Consider the following 17,428-nt stretch of genomic DNA (forward strand, 5'->3'; position numbering starts at 1 on the left):
AGCTCTGAATACAGAAACCCGTTCATGCGGCATTCTGGTCACACACATCTCCATCGAGCCTCGACCCGTCTCCTCAGTCTGCAGGACTTTTTTCTCTGCAGGGGTGAAGTGAAGCCGGTGACCTCGCAGAGCCCGATGAAGCCGAACGTTCTTCGTGAGACAGGCTCCAGGGTCTGAACATGAGATCCTCAAAGACTCTGACGCACCAACGTGAACAATATCAGCAGTTAGAGGTCGATTCTATGTTGTTGAGCTTCGGAGGAACGTACCCACATCAGACGACTCCCATCCCCCACCCCGATGAGATGCATGAAATATTGTTAAATGTTAATTCCACACAATATAGAAGTCGGTGCCAACGGTTAAACTTATTAAAGAGTTTATTGACACGCTGTCAGCAGATGAGCCGGCTGAGCCTCATTACGGCCTCTCCGGGCGCCGTATTACCAGGGAACATGTGGCGATTTGCATGGTGGAGTTTCTCTCGTCGTTGTTGTCCTTTTCTAAGATTTACATGCAGAGCCGTCCCCGCCCACAATTGTTCTTCTGTGGTGGGAGTTAAACAGCGCAGGGTGGTCAGGCTGGAGGTTTAGATAGCTGCTGCTGCTGCCGCAGACCACCCAGAGTTTACGTCTGACCTCACCTCACCTCACCCCTCCTCACCCCCCACTCCTCCCCCCTGCTTTGAAGAGATGAGATCCAGACATGGTGCCGTCGAGGTTGCAGAGTTGTGCTCACATTGGGATGGAATTAGCAATGACAGAGTTGCCTTCAGGGTCTGAGGAGCGTGGGTAATTGAATGTGATACTAATATTTTTAGATCAAAGACGCTGATAGATGAGCACACAGCTGGGTTTGTACCAATCAAACTATTTGTACTGCGCGTTTATCCAGGCTACAGCAGCTCGCAGTGAGAAATCAATGAGAGTGGAAATAAAAAAACTGTAGAATAATGAGTTAGTGCCCACAACAGAAGATATCAGAAGATTGAAGTGAATGAAAATTATAGGGGAAATAAAATAAACAAAAGAGAAGGAACAAAAAGAAACTAAAAGATGAAAATCAAATAAAAACATAAACAGACGTCTGGCTAAAATAATGAGTTTTAAGTTTACATGTAAAGATGTCAACACTCTGCTCCTCTCAGATCCTTGTCAGGCTGTTTCAACAACACACAACGTAAAAGATAAAATCTGCCTCAAGTGTTTGTCCTGCACTTTAGGGACAACTAAAGGTCCGAGCAGAGGAGCTGTGGGGCAGAAACATGTCGGGCCTGTGTGTTTACGTACAAACATGGACTTAAATTTAAAGGCACATGAAATACCTGAAAATAACCTGTCTCCAGGAAGTGTGTTCTTTGAACACGTCATTGTGTTTTAAGTGACATAATGAACTTGTTAGCAAACAGTTGCTTGTTTCCACAGCAGTTACAGATCAACATGATCATGTGTTGTGGTGCTTGTGTCCAGTGTTTCCCTCTTTTAGCTCTGAGTTTGATCTCCACCATGTTCACCAGCTGCTCTCTGACTGAGCTGAGTCTCACTGTAAAGAGCTGCAGGTTCAGCTGATGATTCTCTGTGGGATCATCAACCACCACAGACTCCTTTCACATTGATTTCACTTTGACATTGATACATTGTTATTAGAAAAATATTGATTAAAGCGACTGTGAGGTCGTTCATCAAACAGAAATGTCAAACTTCAACAACAAATAGTTATGTTAAATAGTTAAAAAATCAATCATCATTTGGCTGATAAATACATCTGTTAGTTACAGGCTTAGTTAACTAATGTTCTGCTCTATAATCTGGAATGTCGCTGACTGACTGACTGACTGATCATATTTCCACCACTGGTCAGCTGATTGCCGAGCCACTCTGGTTTCCCGGCTGCTCGGGTCCTGCGGAGAAGAGGAGGAGCACTTCCAGTACACTGAGCCTAGCCTCCATTACAGCAAATTAACTACTTTGATTCCATGTATCATTAGTACTAAAAGGAGGCAGAGGAATAACTAAACATAAGACAGAGAGAGCAGGAGAGAGGGAGGGAGGTTTCGTACTAATGACTACGACCAACTCTACATATGGATCCAAACAGAGGCTGTGCTCTGTGTGAGAGACTCCGTCAGGTGGTTCACCTGGTGGAGCACCTGACATCTGGACTTAGTCTTTGCTGCAGCGGCCCGGGTTCGAGTCCGGCCTGTGGCCCTTTGCTGCGTGTCTTCCTCCCGTGTCTTTCTAACTCTCTCAGCCTACAGCTGAAATCACAACTCAGTCTTTGTCTTTCATTTATGTGTTTGGTGATTTTGTCAGACGACATCACAGTTATAAAATCAGGATTTGACCAGAGGTGGTCCAGGAATGTACGAGGGTTAGACCTAGTCTTGTTACACTTGCTGATAGTGGATTTTTGATGCCCAGGAAATCATTTAGCAGCATTATAGTGGTAAGCCACAGAGCCTGGAGATATCCTCTCTCATGCACTAAACAATAGAAACGAATTCACTGTGTGAAATAGATCCTCTACTCTCTGGCTAATGTTTTAGTTTCCGCCTCCTCTGCCTCTCGGTCACATTTCTGCCAACATATAAGTGGATACATATTTATCATGAGTTCATATCGGTCAATAGTGTCTTGTCTTGTGCAGGCTGTGATGCCACTGTGAGGTTTATAGAGTGCCACATGCAGGAAAGTAGCTGACCCTGCAAGATAATAACTCAGCCTCAGTCAATGAGCTGGTCACGGCTTTAAAAGCGTAATGGAATAATTCCTCTGAAGTCTTGAACATCAACAGAAGACAGTGGGAAGTTGTTATGTGGGGACTTCTCGTTTTGCAGCTTGAAACAAACATTTAGCGTCAGCCTCTGAGCTGTCTCAGTCTGTGTGTGAGTGTGTGACTGTTTTATATGAAGCAAGAGGAACAACAGTGTGAACTTGGTGTGACTGCAGCATCACTTTGTTCTCCTTTTACATGTTGGAACAAACACCAGAGCGTCACAGACAACAATAAACACAGTAAATGAGATTTATTTAAACTAGACATGGCTGATATGGTTAAATCCATATCATGTTAGTATATGAATTAAATGATATAACATCTCCACCTGTCTGTGACTCACTCTGCCTCTGAGTGTGGCCATTTGGATCAGGTAGAAACACTGTAGTAACACAATAGTTCTGACAGAGCGTAAACAGCCACGTTAGCAGCTCTGCACAGCAGTGCTTTGAGTTAAATGCTAACAGCTGCGTGCTAACATACTCACAGTGACAATGCTAACATGCTGATGTTTAGCAGGTATAATGTTTTCCATGCTAGCCATCTCAATTTAGCATGTTTAGCATGTTGTTGAGCACTAAATGCTAATATCAAATAAACCAAAACAAACAAACTGGACAGACTGAAAGTTTTGACTGAATTCGGACACTGGATGAATCATCCTCAGGGGAACATGAACATCTGTACAAACTTTCATGATAATCCAGTAAAAGCTGTTGAGATATTTCAGCCTGGCCTGGAGTGGTGGAACCCACCAGCGGAGCAGCATTAGCATCTCCAGAGAAACTTAATGACAACATGCACAGACAGATGCTTATTTAACAGAACTGTGTGAACACATACCATGATAAAATCACATAATCACAACACAATAGGCCTTTTTCACTGAAGACAAAAGCACAGGTGTAAATAATAAAAACGAATGGCGGCTGAATTCCATTTAGCTGCTCCAGTTTCAGGGTCCTGGCACTGTGCACGCTGGCTCACTATCACAGTTCACTGGGACACTGGATTACAACAGAGCCATTGTTATTGTTATCAGTGACACCTGCAAAAGGTCTGCTGTTATAAAAGCCTCTTTGCCTAACAGTCAGTTAGTCAAATAAATAACATTAAACTGTCAAAACAAACTCCGATCAACTCAAGCCAGGATCCTGAGAATCTCTCCATCAGCATCAGTACATTATATAATATAAAGATATAAATTGGTGTTAATTGAGTGGAGCACTTGTGGCCTTTGTTGGCAAGGCTCTTCAGATCTGCTCCAGCTGGATGCTTCCTGCTGCAGCAGTGAGTCAGTAGTAAACGATCAGCGTCTTCCTCTCCGTGCAGCGTGTCGTCCCTGAGCTGACACCACTATGAATTATGGATTGAACTAAAAAGCCTGGTGGTGTCTCTCAAACCCATGTGTGTTCCACTGACCCACATCTGCTGTTTGTTTGCAATTCTTCACCCATTTGTTTCATCTTCTTCTTTTTGCTGTCATCATATTTACAGAGAGAACAGTGGTGTTGATAAAATCTGGATAAAAGCTAACTGTTAGGGACATAATGGCTGAGGCATGATGGGTAGAAATGTTACAAATAACAAACTAATAAGCAAAAAACAAATAACAAACCATAGTTATTCCAGTGTTTCTATGACACTGTATTGTATTACTGTATAAGGTGTTGTTAAACCTCCATATTTTCTTCTTCTTCTGTGTTTTATATGAAGTGTTGATCCATAAGAAGATATATTTGTGGTTTTAAAAACCAAAAACCATCTCAGTGTAGTTTTACATCTCCTCTCTCAGGCTTCTCTCTGGAGCTCTAGTAACAACAGGTCGTGAGCCAATCAGAAGAGAGGAGGCTCTGAGCCTCCTTCTGATTGGCTGACTGTTTTCTGAGTGATCCAATAAAAATATAGCAGATTTCAGGTAAAAACACTCAGAGAAACCAAATCCTGCAAGGTTTGGATGGTGGGTCCAGGTGGGCGGGGCTTGGTGACTGCTTTGTTGTGACATCACAAAGTTCCAGAAGTCCTGACGGCTGGTTTTAAGGCTCAGTTTCTGAATACAGGCTGTGTGCATTTCTCTGTGGACTGAGGCTTTGATACTTTCACAGTATTAATATAGAAGCTAGACCTGATCTATAATCACACTACACATGGACACAGACCTTTACACTGGAGGAGCTTTAAACTGGAGATCATTCTGTGTTAAACAACATACTCAAATGTCCTGACACCCCACCTTCTCGCCTTTTTGAAATGTGTCTTGTTGATGTTGTTCATTGCCCTTTAACTGTGATTTTCAACCCACTTTGAATCCAGAATGTTTTTCAGTTTGTTGCTTATAGGCTTTTAATGTGCAACAAATCAACATAAACTAAGCAGTAACTGTCAGTGTGAAGTGGATGTGCATAAATATGTGTGTGATTAAAGTCCTTCTAAAATAACTTCGATCCCCCAGCCACCCTCAGGAGTTTGGCTCTTCTAGCACAGAATCAAAGACCAACAGGAGGATTAGAAAATCGGTCTAAACAGAATAACAAAATAATTTCACGCAGAGTTTCGGCTGCTTGACTTATAAATGCATGCTTGATTAATGTTGATTAATGGATATCAGTTTATTTATTCATATCAATTTATCCCTTACATGATACATGATTTCTGGGATCGTTAACACACTGGTAAACAGAGTGGAAAATTAATATTTAAAAACTTGCAGCGCGTTTCATTATTTACAAAAAGTGCAGCCGTTTTCAAAGCATCACAGAAAGAACTGACTCTGGTTGCCACACAGGATCAAGTGAACCATTCCTCATATGTGAACTTTACTGTTTTTTTTAAATATACATAATTAATTGCAAAGCTGTTGGTACAGTAACTGTAAAACGTACTTGCTCTTCATTTGACACGCAACTATTTTCTTCAAATTAAAACTGCTACAAAACCAGAACATGATACATTATCAGTACATCCTCCACAGTAATTACCCTATTAAATGATAAGGCTGGTGATATTACTGTGAATTACTGTCAATGGAAAGAGCAGTACTTTCTGACTTCCCTCCTCTGCTGCTGTCAGCTCCGAGCTCATTGGTTCCTACTGAAGACATTAACCTTTAAAGGTCCATATTGTATATAAGTAGATGTCCATGTGTTGTTTGATTATAAAGCAGGTCTAGGTTCTATATTAATACTGTATCAAAGCGCTCAGTGCACAGAGAAATGAATAACAAATAAAATACTGGAAAAGTGTAAAATATGGACCTTTAAATAAAAAAATATAGATATATAGATATAAAGAAATACTTAAAGGTCGATTTTTAGAACAGTGCAACTCTTTCTTTGTTTAATTGAATATAATCCAATATTTCCTGTGTCTTTCAGAGACCATGGGAGGCTGTTGATGTCTGACTTGGCCACCAGTTGAAGGAAACCCATTAGAGTAGCCTGAACACACCGGCACAGTGGTGCACAGTGACGGGTCCAAACATGGCTGCCCATCGAATCAGAGCCACCACCAACAACAACACTTCTCTGCCTCGCTGCAAGTCTGAAGGGACGCTCATCGATCTCAGCGAAGGAGTGTCAGAAGCCAGTCTCACCGATGTCAAAGGTCAGCTGCTAAAAACTGAAAGATGCATTTAACAGAACAAAGTCACAGTCTGATATATCATCCACCTCTACCTGATGTAATTTTTTTTATTTTCACAGTGCCTTCTCCCAGTGCCTTACGCCTGGACGCAACCGCCTCCTTCGGTGCTGCCAGGGAAGTCGTTGCCATAAAGGACTACTGCCCATCCAGCTTCACCACCCTGAAGTTCTCCAAAGGGGACCGCCTCTACGTTCTGGACTCATCAGGAGCAGAGTGGTGGTACGCCCACAACAACACAGAGATGGGTTACATCCCTGCAGCGTACGTGGAGCCCATCAACTACAGAGACTCGTCCTTCAGCGACAGTGGGATGATTGACACTGTGGGAGACTGTAATGAGGAGGCGGCTAAAGAAATGGACCTTTTAGGGGAGTGGGCGGGGGTGATTCTGAAACCAACCACCTTCCAAAACGGAAACCCTTTCGCAGCAACCAATTCCTCTACAAACCCTTTCCTAAACGGGGGTCCTCAGAGCCCCCTAGATCAGAACAGTAATGAGAAATCAGTCGACCTCCTTCTGTTTGACACGCTCGCTCCATCAGTGCCCAACTCCACCAGCATCACTGCCGACATCAATGGATTTGGCAGTGGCGTCTTAAACATGAACCCTCTCAGTCCCACGGTGGGGGTGGGGCAAACGCTGCGCAGGGACAACCCGTTTTTTAGAAGCAAACGCTCCTACAGTCTGTCTGAGCTGTCCATCCTGCAGGCTCAGTCGGACGCCCCTCAGGCCTCCACCGGTTTCTTTGGAGGCCTGAAAGCGCCGGCACCAGAGCAGTTCCAGAGCAGGGAGGATTTCCGGACTGCGTGGCTCACCCACCGCAAGCTGGCCAGGTCCTGCCACGACTTGGACTCCCTGGGCCAGAATCCAGGCTGGGGACAAACACAGCCGGTGGAAACCAACATAGTCTGTCGGCTGGACAGCTCAGGAGGTGCTGTCCAGCTTCCAGACACCAACATCAGCATCCACATACCTGAGGGCCACGTGGCCCCCGGGGACACCCAGCAGATCTCAATCAAAGCTCTGCTGGACCCACCGCTAGAGCTGAACAATGATCGCTGCACCACCGTCAGCCCTGTGGTGGAGATCAAACTCAGCAACATGGAGATCAAAACTACCGTTACCCTGGAGATGAAAGTGTCTGTCGTGGTGAAAATTGAGAGCAGGCAGACCACAGAGATCTTGTGTGTCAGGAGTGATTGTAAAGAGGGACCTTACACTCCCATTCCTCAGGCCTACATATACGGCGACATGGTTCAGGTGTGCCTGGATAACCTTGAACCGTGCATGTACGTGTGTGTCGTGGCTCAGTCCAAGTCCATAGCTCCAGACTCCACGGTCTGGGAACATGTGGTTAAAAAGATCACCTTAGGAGTGTACGGTCCCAAACATATTCACCCGTCCTTCAAGACAGTCGTGGCGATGTTTGGCCATGATTGTGCCCCGAAGACACTGTTGGTGAGTGAGGTTGGCAAACAGGCGCAGGCTGTACCCCCAGTAGCGCTGCAGCTTTGGGGTAAGCACCAGTTTGTCTTGTCCAGACCACAGGACCTCCGCGTTGGGGTTTACTCCAACATGGCCAACTATGAGGTAAAGGCTAGTGAGCAAGCCAGAGTGGTCCGGGGCTTCCAGGTTAAACTAGGTAAAGTCAGCAGGCTCGTCTATGTCATTGCCTCACGCAACGCTGACGACGTTTCTGATTTCACCTTAAGAATCCAGATCAAAGACGACCAAGATTGTATACTGGCTCAGTTTTGTGTCCAGACACCGACACCACCCCCCAAAGCAGGCCCAAAGACATCAGTGCAACGGCGCTTCCTGAAGAAGAAGGAAGTCGGCAAGATCGTCTTGTCGCCTCTTGCCATCACCACCAAGTACCCTGTTTTCCAGGACCGGCGGATAAACAACCTAAAGTTTGGAAAGCTAATCAAAACCGTCATCCGACAAACTAAAAACCAGTACTTACTCGAGTACAAAAAAGGAGACTTTGTAGCTCTGCTGAGCGAGGAGAAGATCAAGCTGAAGGGCCAGTTGTGGACAAAAGAGTGGTACATTGGATACTATCAGGGCAGATTGGGATTCGTCCACGCGAAGAACGTGCTGGTGGTCGGCAAAGTTAAGCCCATTTACTTCAGCGGGCCCGACCTTACAACTTCACTGTTCCTGGAGCAAATACTGAAGCCCTGCAAGTTCCTCACGTACATCTACGCCTCTGTAAGAACTATACTGATGGAGAACATCGGCAACTGGCGGGCGTTTGCTGACTCCCTCGGGTACATCAACCTGCCCTTGACGCATTTCTGCCGCGCGGAGCTGGACAGCGAACCCGAGAGGGTGGCGTCGGTTCTGGAGAAGCTGAAGGAGGACTGCAACAACACAGAGAGCAAAGAGAGGAAGTCCTTCCAGAAAGAGCTTCTGACGGTAAGTTATAGCCTTTGGCATCCTCCTCTGTCGCAGTGACTTTGCATTTTCTCCAAGTCATTGATTTGAAGAAAATGCAAATTGCTTTCCCTCTAGTTTTACATCTCGAGTCTGAGCTGCATGTGTTTGTCCTTCATGTGTCCAATTAAATGGCCATGTGTTTCTGTCAGTATCCTCCTGGTAGGAGATTTCTCTCTCTCTCGGAGCACAATCCTTCCTCCCTCCTGTCATCTGCCCACAGCTGCTTTAGGCTTTAGGCTTTAGGCTTCAGGCTGCGGTCCAGTCGGCTAATTCAGCTGGGAGTGCAGTCGATAACTGCTGTGTAGGCATCGGGGTCTAATCAGGACCTGAGGTGCAGTGGAGAGCAGGGGAATACTTTGTTTGTTGTTTGAGTTGCAGGGTTAGTGTGCAGTTTGTATACCCCCTGCTGATCCTATAAATCCAATTGATTGCTCTGGCTGCTCTGATAATTTTCCGTCTTTATGTACATATGAATCAAAGCCCTTGCGGGGGGAAAACGGCGCAGTGAAGCATCTTAATGAAACAGACTCAGTTTTGTATTCACGGTATAAAGTCATTGTAGAAATGGGACCACAGGCTGTTATTTACACTTTATGATTAAAACTGAGCCACAGGTACTTGTCATGTGTAGATCGACAGCGAACTCGCAGCGTAAACTCGTCTGTTCTTACAGCGACAGAACTGTGTCTTTTCCAGACGGCGTTCCACTATAATTAGAATATCAGATGGTTACTCCTCAGCCAAGTTCGACAGTAGTCTGGATTTTATTCCTCTAAAGTGAACAGATGTGTCTGCAGCGAGACGGCGGGCAGCGTTCACGCCTCCTGCTTTTCTCTCTCTTTATATTCAGTCAAAATGTGTTCACTGTAAATGTGCAAACACATCTCACTCACTCGGCTGCGCATCTTCTTGTCATGGAAATGTGGATGTTCAGTGTCACCTCAGGCAGTCTGGGTAGTGATTCTCATCCTCAAAGCTTAAACAGCATCGCACCCAGTCTGACTAATGCTCCGTAAAACTTTGAATTTCATGTGTCTGTGCCTGTTTGAAATACGACGGAAGCTTCCCCCTTCTGCCTTTACACCACTGCTCCTACACTTTGTCTCCCCGTCAGGGTTTTATCCTACTGAGAGTCTCCGTCAGAGGTCATGGACGCGACTACAGCTGAAGTAACACGCAGCAGAAACACTGTAATTTGCTCAATGTTGTAAACACTAGTTAGACCCATTTATAGACAGAGAAACTGCAGCATGGAAAAGAACATAATAAAAGGTGGTGACTGAAAATATGCCCTCTCTGGGAGTCACAATTCATTTCTGAATGTAGGTCTGTTTTTATGTTATTTCTGTCAGGATTACAGCTAAACTACTGGTTAGTGCGGGGACAATCAGAGCACGCAGCCATCCAGCAAATGTGAAATCACCAAGGCTTTTTGTTTAACTGACACAAATATGCCGTTTGTGCCTCGTGCAAACATCTGATGTTTGTTTTCCATCCTCTGAAAAAGTGGATTTAGTCGCATGTGTGGGCCTCACAAAAGCTGAACCGAGTCTACAGACTGTCAGAGGAAATCCTTATCTCCCTCTCCTCTCTTGCAAATCAATTGTTTTCTATGTCTTTGGAGAGGACTATCTCTTATGATTTGTCGGTGTGTCATTTGACATGGACGGACGTCTATTTTTAGAAGAAAGAGAACCAAATCAAAAGCACTGTGGTCGCAGCAGAAGAGCTGCTTTTGTGCTCAAATGTCTGAATCCGTTCTGGCCCGCTTTGATTGTTGGTGGAGAAAGGGACCGTCAGCAGTGTATGTACACACAGGCTGTATATTTGTTGCTCCTCAGGTGGGTCATTGTTGTCTTTATATTTACGTATAATAAGATACAAAACATCCCAGTTCTCAAACCAGGATATGTTTGTTGATTTTAAAGGTCCTAATTATTTTAATTTGAAGTGTTGATCCATCAGAAGATATAAAAACCATCTCAGTGTAGTTTTACATCTCCTCTCTCAGGCTTCTCTCTGCAGCTCTAGTAACAACAGGTCAGTGAGCCAATCAGAAGAGAGGAGGCTCTGAGCCTCTCTTCTGATTGGCTGACTGTTTTCTGAGTGATCCAATAAAAATATAGCAGATTTCAGGTAAAAACACTCAGAGAAACCAAATCCTGCAAGGTTTGGATGGTGGGTCCAGGTGGGCGGGGCTTGGTGACTGCTTTGTTGTGACATCACAAAGTTCCAGAAGTCCTGACGGCTGGTTTTAAGGCTCAGTTTCTGAATACAGGCTGTGTGCATTTCTCTGTGGACTGAGGCTTTGATACTTTCACAGTATTAATATAGAAGCTAGAGCTGATCTATAATCACACTACACATGGACACACACCTTTACACTGGAGGAGCTTTAATAATGGCCACAGATGGATCCTGGAAGCCAGACGTTTTGCATCTGGGATCCCTGCAGGTCAATGACTTTATTGGAGCATGGAAGAAAAATGCCATTAGCACAACATGTAGACACATGTTACAGTAATAGACAGTAAAATAATAGTGGGATAGTGAGAAGCTGCCAGTTTAAACTAAACTTTATTGAACCGTATCAATCCAAATATTGCCTGAAGCCTTGTGATGTCATAATCAAGCAGGCGTGCCTAAGTAAAATAATGTCTGTTAATGAGTCATTGCTCTGTCTGAGTGTTCAATCTGCTTCTGGACTCACAGAGCACATTCCTGCTCCCCAGAGGATAAACCCTGATTACTTTGGTGACCTCATGACTTTTTCTTTAGCGCCACCATCAGAGTAAACATTTCCCTTCCTCAACACTTAAATGTAAATTAATAGAAAATGAACAGATCTATTAAAGACACATGAGCTGTAGATATTCATGGTCCTGAGAGGATAGATTATAATTATATTAATGACCCTCCTGCCATTTACTCTCTTTCCACACTCACTTTTAATTTGAATTTCCAACAGCAGCAGCAAATAAATGATTTATAATTGATAGATACTTCTACATATTGATACACCCGAACAGTCTGTTACCAGTTGTGATGGTTTGGTCTCAGGGGGTTTGGTTTTCTTTTTTTTTTGCAGCAAGCAGTAACAAGCCTGAGCTTTCAGACTGAAGCTCAGGAGAACAGGTTGAGATTCATCATGTGTCACTGTGCCAGCCTCCTGATGGGTCGAGGCCTCTCCCAGTTATTATTTAAGAAAAAGAAAGAAGCAGAAAACAACAAGCTGAACCGAGTGGAACAGACTGAACCCCCTGTTTTTATGAAACTGTGTTCGTGCTTTTGGAATTATTATTTTTATTTCTTATATTTTCACCTGGTTTAACCTTCTGTATCACAACAGTTACACATAATAATCTTTGACTCTTTTGCTTTTGCTCTTAACGTGACACATGACTGGACCGTTTCCTGTCGAGTGTTTGAAGCAGACTCTAATGAATTAATAAGAATTGGATTCGATAGTTTGATTCATTGATTCACTCTGGATGCTGTCAGATGTTAACATCTGTGTGAATGAAGCCGCATCAGAACAGTCTGATGTGAGATTGTTTTGTGAGGAGCTTGTGTTGTTGTTGTCGGCGGATGAGGGAAAGGATTCAGGTTTGTGTCTGTTGGATCTCAGGCCGGCAGATGTTTCCTGCTTCATTGTTCGGATTCGAAACAGAAGCTCCAGTTGTTGGACCTGCAGGCGCCTGCAGGCCCATACGACCTCCGTATCCTTCCCATAATCCTCCTTGACCCAGACCTCGCCTCTGCACACGGACCAGTGGCAGAGTAACTGGAGCGTTATCTCTGACAGGTGAAATAAGTCACATAACAGATAATGATTTTTGTTTACTGTCAGCGGCGGCTGCACTACAGGCGGACATGTAGTTCTTGTTCTGTGGTTTTCAGACACAGTGTGAGAACACGGAGCGATATTTCTTCACTTATAGTGCACGGAAGCTGCAATAACATCTGAATTACATGAGAAATAACAGCAAAAATATGTTTGGTGAAGTGTTTGTTATCTTTATGGTTGTAGAGCCGCTCTCCGGTTGTTTCAGGATGAACTCTTTATATGATCGTATCAGAAATGATAGCCCTGATTTTTAAAAACAACATTAGTTTTTAATTCTGACTTTGCAGCGTATGTTGTGTTTGTCGTCTTGCGTTGTCTTGGTCAGGACACTCTTCAGACTCGTAGCGATGAACCCAATAATTATAATCCAGCGCTGTGGTTTCTCTCGGCTCTTGTTTTGCTTTCTGCAACTTCTCCCTTGTTCACTCTCTCCGCTCTCACGGCGTAATCAACAGCAGACACTCAGTCAGAGCAGCTGCTGAACACACTGCAGCATTTAGCAGCTAAAGAGCCAGAGACTTCCCTCAGGAGCTGGAGGAGACCAAACACAGAGCTAAAAGAAAGAGAGGGAACACTGGACTGAGATTCATTCATGGCGATCTGTAACTGCTGGATGTGGAAATAAGATATGTAAAGTTTCCCAACAGGTTCACTGTATCTATTTAAAACTTATTGATTATATGTTATTGATGTGCTCACAGCTGCTTCCCTCAAGTTTTTCAGGTTTAGATAAAGATTAAAAAAGATTCAACAGTAGCCTCTTCCCTCCAGCTGTTTTGGAAGCAGCTGTAAAGACTTGATTTGATACTGTATCATGGAAAACAAGACTTCTTTACACTCTGGGAGCGTTTCCAATCTTGATACACAACACTAGTGCTCCTCAGTTTCTCACTGACTTTATACCGTGAGGAAATTATGCAGTTTCAACAAAGGCACTGAGCTGAGTTGGCTAATTGTGAGCAGGTCTTTACCGGCTCTCTCCATCTCTCGAGCTGCTGCCTTTGGGGATTTAGACAGAAATCAAAAATGCAAAGTGAGAGAAATTAATGTTGTCGAGAAGATTAATTAATTCTGAACCAGAAACGTCAACTTCGCGGTGGCACCAGGGGAGAGGGACACGTCGTCTGGTAAATGAGGAGGTTTTCAACTGGAGAAGAGAAACCAGGGGATCACTTAAGACATTTAGTTGTTCACGGTCCCCAGTGGATGAATCCTACTGACTTGACAGTGAATCTATATTCATCAACAGTCAGACGTCGGTACGTTACTTACTGCATATATATATATGTATATGTATATATAGACTTTGTATTTTCTTTGCGTTCATAGTTTGTAAATACAGACACAGAGACCAGTGCTTATTGGTTTTAAAGCTCCATAGTTTTCTTCTTCTTCTGTGTATTATTTGAAGTGTTGATCCATAAGGAGATATATTTGTGGTTTTAAGAACCAAAAACCATCTCAATGTGGTTTCCAAGTGGGCGGGGCTTGGTGACTGCTTTGTTGTGACATCACAAAGTTCCAGAAGTCCTGACGGCTGGTTTTAAGGCTCAGTTTCTGAATACAGGCTGTGTGCATTTCTCTGTGGACTGAGGCTTTGATACTTTCACAGTATTAATATAGAAGCTAGAGCTGATCTATAATCACACTACACATGGACACACACCTTTACACTGGAGGAGCTTTAACTCAATGATGTTCTGAGCTGTGTGTGAGAATTTCAGCCTGTTTCAACCTGTTGGTTGAACAAAACACGTTCTCAGTTGCACTTGTGGGAAATTATAATGTGCAATTTTCTTCACAATTCATTAACAAAACCATTAACAGAGAAAATAAATGATAGATTAACCAGTTATGAATATAATTGTTAAATCAGACTGAATCCCTCTGTGAGCTTCAGTCTGATTTCCTCCCGTTCAACTGAAGAAAGAGGAGCACCAGGGAAAACCCTCCTCCTCCTCCTTCCTGTTCTTCCTCCTCCTCCTCCTCCTCCTCCTCCTCCGGTGTACCCGCTGCAGATTCCATGAAGTCTTGAGGCGTGAGACCACAGAGGTGGTACCTTTGTTGTCTCTCGGTGCTAATGGGGGGATTTTCATTTCAAAGCTCTCGCTCAGCTCTGCAGCCGAGCGTCTGACCCTGCTGAATTATTTGCAGTGAGATCAGTGTGGCAGATAGAGCCTGGGAATAATAACAATATCCTATTTCTGGAGGAGGACTTCTCTGAAAACTGGCGAGGCCGCCCCGGCCCATTATGTGCGATTAGCTCTGCGCTTTGCCATTTTTGTACACAAATGAACATTTTTCCTCCACATTCCCCCGGCCACCTTCCCTTCACTTCCTCCTCTCCCCTCCTTCAGCGGCTGGGTGTGGCAAACTGCCGCTTTTGGAATAATTGACCGAACAACGGATCACTCGCTCTCTGGAGAGTTTGGCCTCGTTTGGGAATGTGCGGGTTATTTCTGAGCCACTTTATGAAGAGAGTTCAGATATGAGGTAGAAAGTCAAAACCAGCAGCCGCAGCCTTCAGTCTCACTCCAGGATCCCCAGGATTCTGTTTTTTTGAGGTTTCAGTTTGTTCATGAAAAGGTGCAGAGATGAGGAAGAAGGTTTAAAGCAAAACTGGAGCAGGAATGAAATCACAAAGCCACAGTGCGGCGGCTGAGATGGAGCGTAGAGGCTGCAGATGGGAAAGGTAGAGAGGAAGTCAGATAGAAAATGAAGATGGGATCGAAAAATAATAAAGAGGAGATTGAAGTGGAGAGATTGAGTGTCAGTTCTGTTGCCGAGAGGAAAAACAGAAACAGGAAGACGGAAGAAACAAGTCATTTATAAGAAACCTCAGTGTCGCTCGTACCGAGGGTTTAGTTCTGCTGTTTTCTGTGAAAGCAGAGGGAGTGTGTGTGTGTGTGTGTGTGTCCCTGTGTAACGACAGACATGATTGAACTGTCCGCTTCGTTCCCACATCAACTTTATCTTTGAAAATATGTCTGCAGGAATTTTCTTCTAGTTTTGACAAGCAGATGATTTATGCAGCGGGGGGAGCTGCAGGGCCTCACAGTGCTGATTGCTGAGCTGGTGAAACAAACTCTGTGGCATTTAACTAAAGCACACACACACACACACCCACACACACACACTCAGAGAGTCCCATCACCCGTCCACAAAGACCAGCTGACATTTTGGAAAAACACAGCACAGCGTTTAATTCCTCCTCGGTGGCAGAGAGCTGCGGCGGTGCGTGGACGCCGTTTAACTGGCTGTAATGACGCCGCACCGGCCTCTTCTGCTGCGGCGCAATTATTAGTTTAAAAATCAGGCCACAGACTCGCAGGACACAACGCTCAGTGATAAATACTTTACAACGCGCCATCAAAAATTTACAGCAGCCAGGACGTTTTCCAACCACTCAGATGTGCCAAGAAAAGATGAAAGTGCAGCTTCACAAAACTTCTCAAAGCTCCGACCAGTGAGACGGACGTCAACACACTCTTTAATAAACCATCTCCATCTCCTGTCCTCAGTGTGACAGCACAGTGCTGACCGAGGACGCATGTTGTGTCCCTTTCTGGTCATTCTGCGGTCATGTTGTGTGTCTCTGTGGTCATATTGTATCTCTCTGCAGTCATGTTGTGTGTCTCTGTGGTCATGTTGTGTGTCTCTCTGATCACGTTGTGTGTCTCTCTGGTCATATTGTATCTCTCTGCGGTCATGTTGTGTGTCTCTGTGGTCATATTGTATCTCTCTGCAGTCATGTTGTGTGTCTCTGTGGTCATGTTGTGTGTCTCTGTGATCACGTTGTGTGTCTCTGTGGTCATATTGTATCTCTCTGCGGTCATGTTGTGTGTCTCTGTGGTCATATTGTATCTCTCTGCGGTCATGTTGTGTGTCTCTGTGGTCATATTGTATCTCTCTGCGGTCATGTTGTGTGTCTCTGTGGTCATATTGTATCTCTCTGCGGTCATGTTGTGTGTCTCTCTGATCACGTTGTGTGTCTCTCTGGTCATATTGTATCTCTCTGCGGTCACGTTGTGTGTCTCTGTGGTCATATTGTATCTCTCTGCGGTCACGTTGTGTGTCTCTGTGGTCATATTGTATCTCTCTGCGGTCATGTTGTGTGTCTCTGTGGTCATGTTGTGTGTCTCTCTGATCACGTTGTGTGTCTCTCTGGTCATGTTGTGTGTCTTTGTAGTCATGTTGTGTGTCTCTGTGGTCATGTTGTGTGTCTCAGTGGTCATGTTGTGTGTCTCTCTGATCACGTTGTGTGTCTCTCTGGTCATGTTGTGTGTCTTTGTAGTCATGTTGTGTGTCTCTGCGGTCATGTTGTGTGTCTCTGTGGTCATGTTGTGTGTCTCTCTGATCACGTTGTGTGTCTCTCTGGTCATGTTGTGTGTCTTTGTAGTCATGTTGTGTGTCTCTCTGGTCATGTTGTGTGTCTCTGTGGTCATATTGTATCTCTCTGCGGTCATGTTGTGTGTCTCTGTGGTCATGTTGTGTGTCTCTCTGATCACGTTGTGTGTCTCTCTGGTCATATTGTATCTCTCTGCGGTCATGTTGTGTCTCTCTGATCATGTTGTGTGTCTCTGCGGTCATGTTGTGTGTCTCTGTGGTCATGTTGTATCTCTCTGCAGTCATGTTGTGTGTCTCAGGTAGAGAGGAAGTCAGATAGAAAATGAAGATGGGATCGAAAAATAATAAAGAGGAGATTGAAGTGGAGAGATTGA

The 17,428-nt window shown here is 44.4% G+C and overlaps 2 protein-coding genes across 3 annotated transcripts in view; one reads left to right on the top strand and one right to left on the bottom strand.

Annotated features, from left to right (window-relative positions):
• lrch1 (leucine-rich repeats and calponin homology (CH) domain containing 1) overlaps positions 1-17,428 on the bottom strand; it is a 313,647-nt gene that overhangs the window by 63,438 nt on the left and 232,781 nt on the right. The window lies entirely within an intron of this gene.
• Positions 1-17,428, top strand: part of LOC130177955 (SH3 domain-binding protein 4) — a 45,078-nt gene that overhangs the window by 20,463 nt on the left and 7,187 nt on the right. For both annotated transcript variants that reach the window (XM_056389980.1, XM_056389982.1), the window contains exons 2-3: positions 6,150-6,378; positions 6,477-8,839. In XM_056389980.1, coding sequence (XP_056245955.1) covers positions 6,255-6,378; positions 6,477-8,839 — 2,487 coding nt within the window. In that variant the 5' untranslated portion in view covers positions 6,150-6,254. The remainder of the gene's footprint in view (positions 1-6,149; positions 6,379-6,476; positions 8,840-17,428) is intronic.

Source organism: Seriola aureovittata, chromosome 11 (assembly GCF_021018895.1).
Source record: "Seriola aureovittata isolate HTS-2021-v1 ecotype China chromosome 11, ASM2101889v1, whole genome shotgun sequence".
In the NCBI taxonomy this organism is placed as follows: domain Eukaryota; kingdom Metazoa; phylum Chordata; class Actinopteri; order Carangiformes; family Carangidae; genus Seriola; species Seriola aureovittata.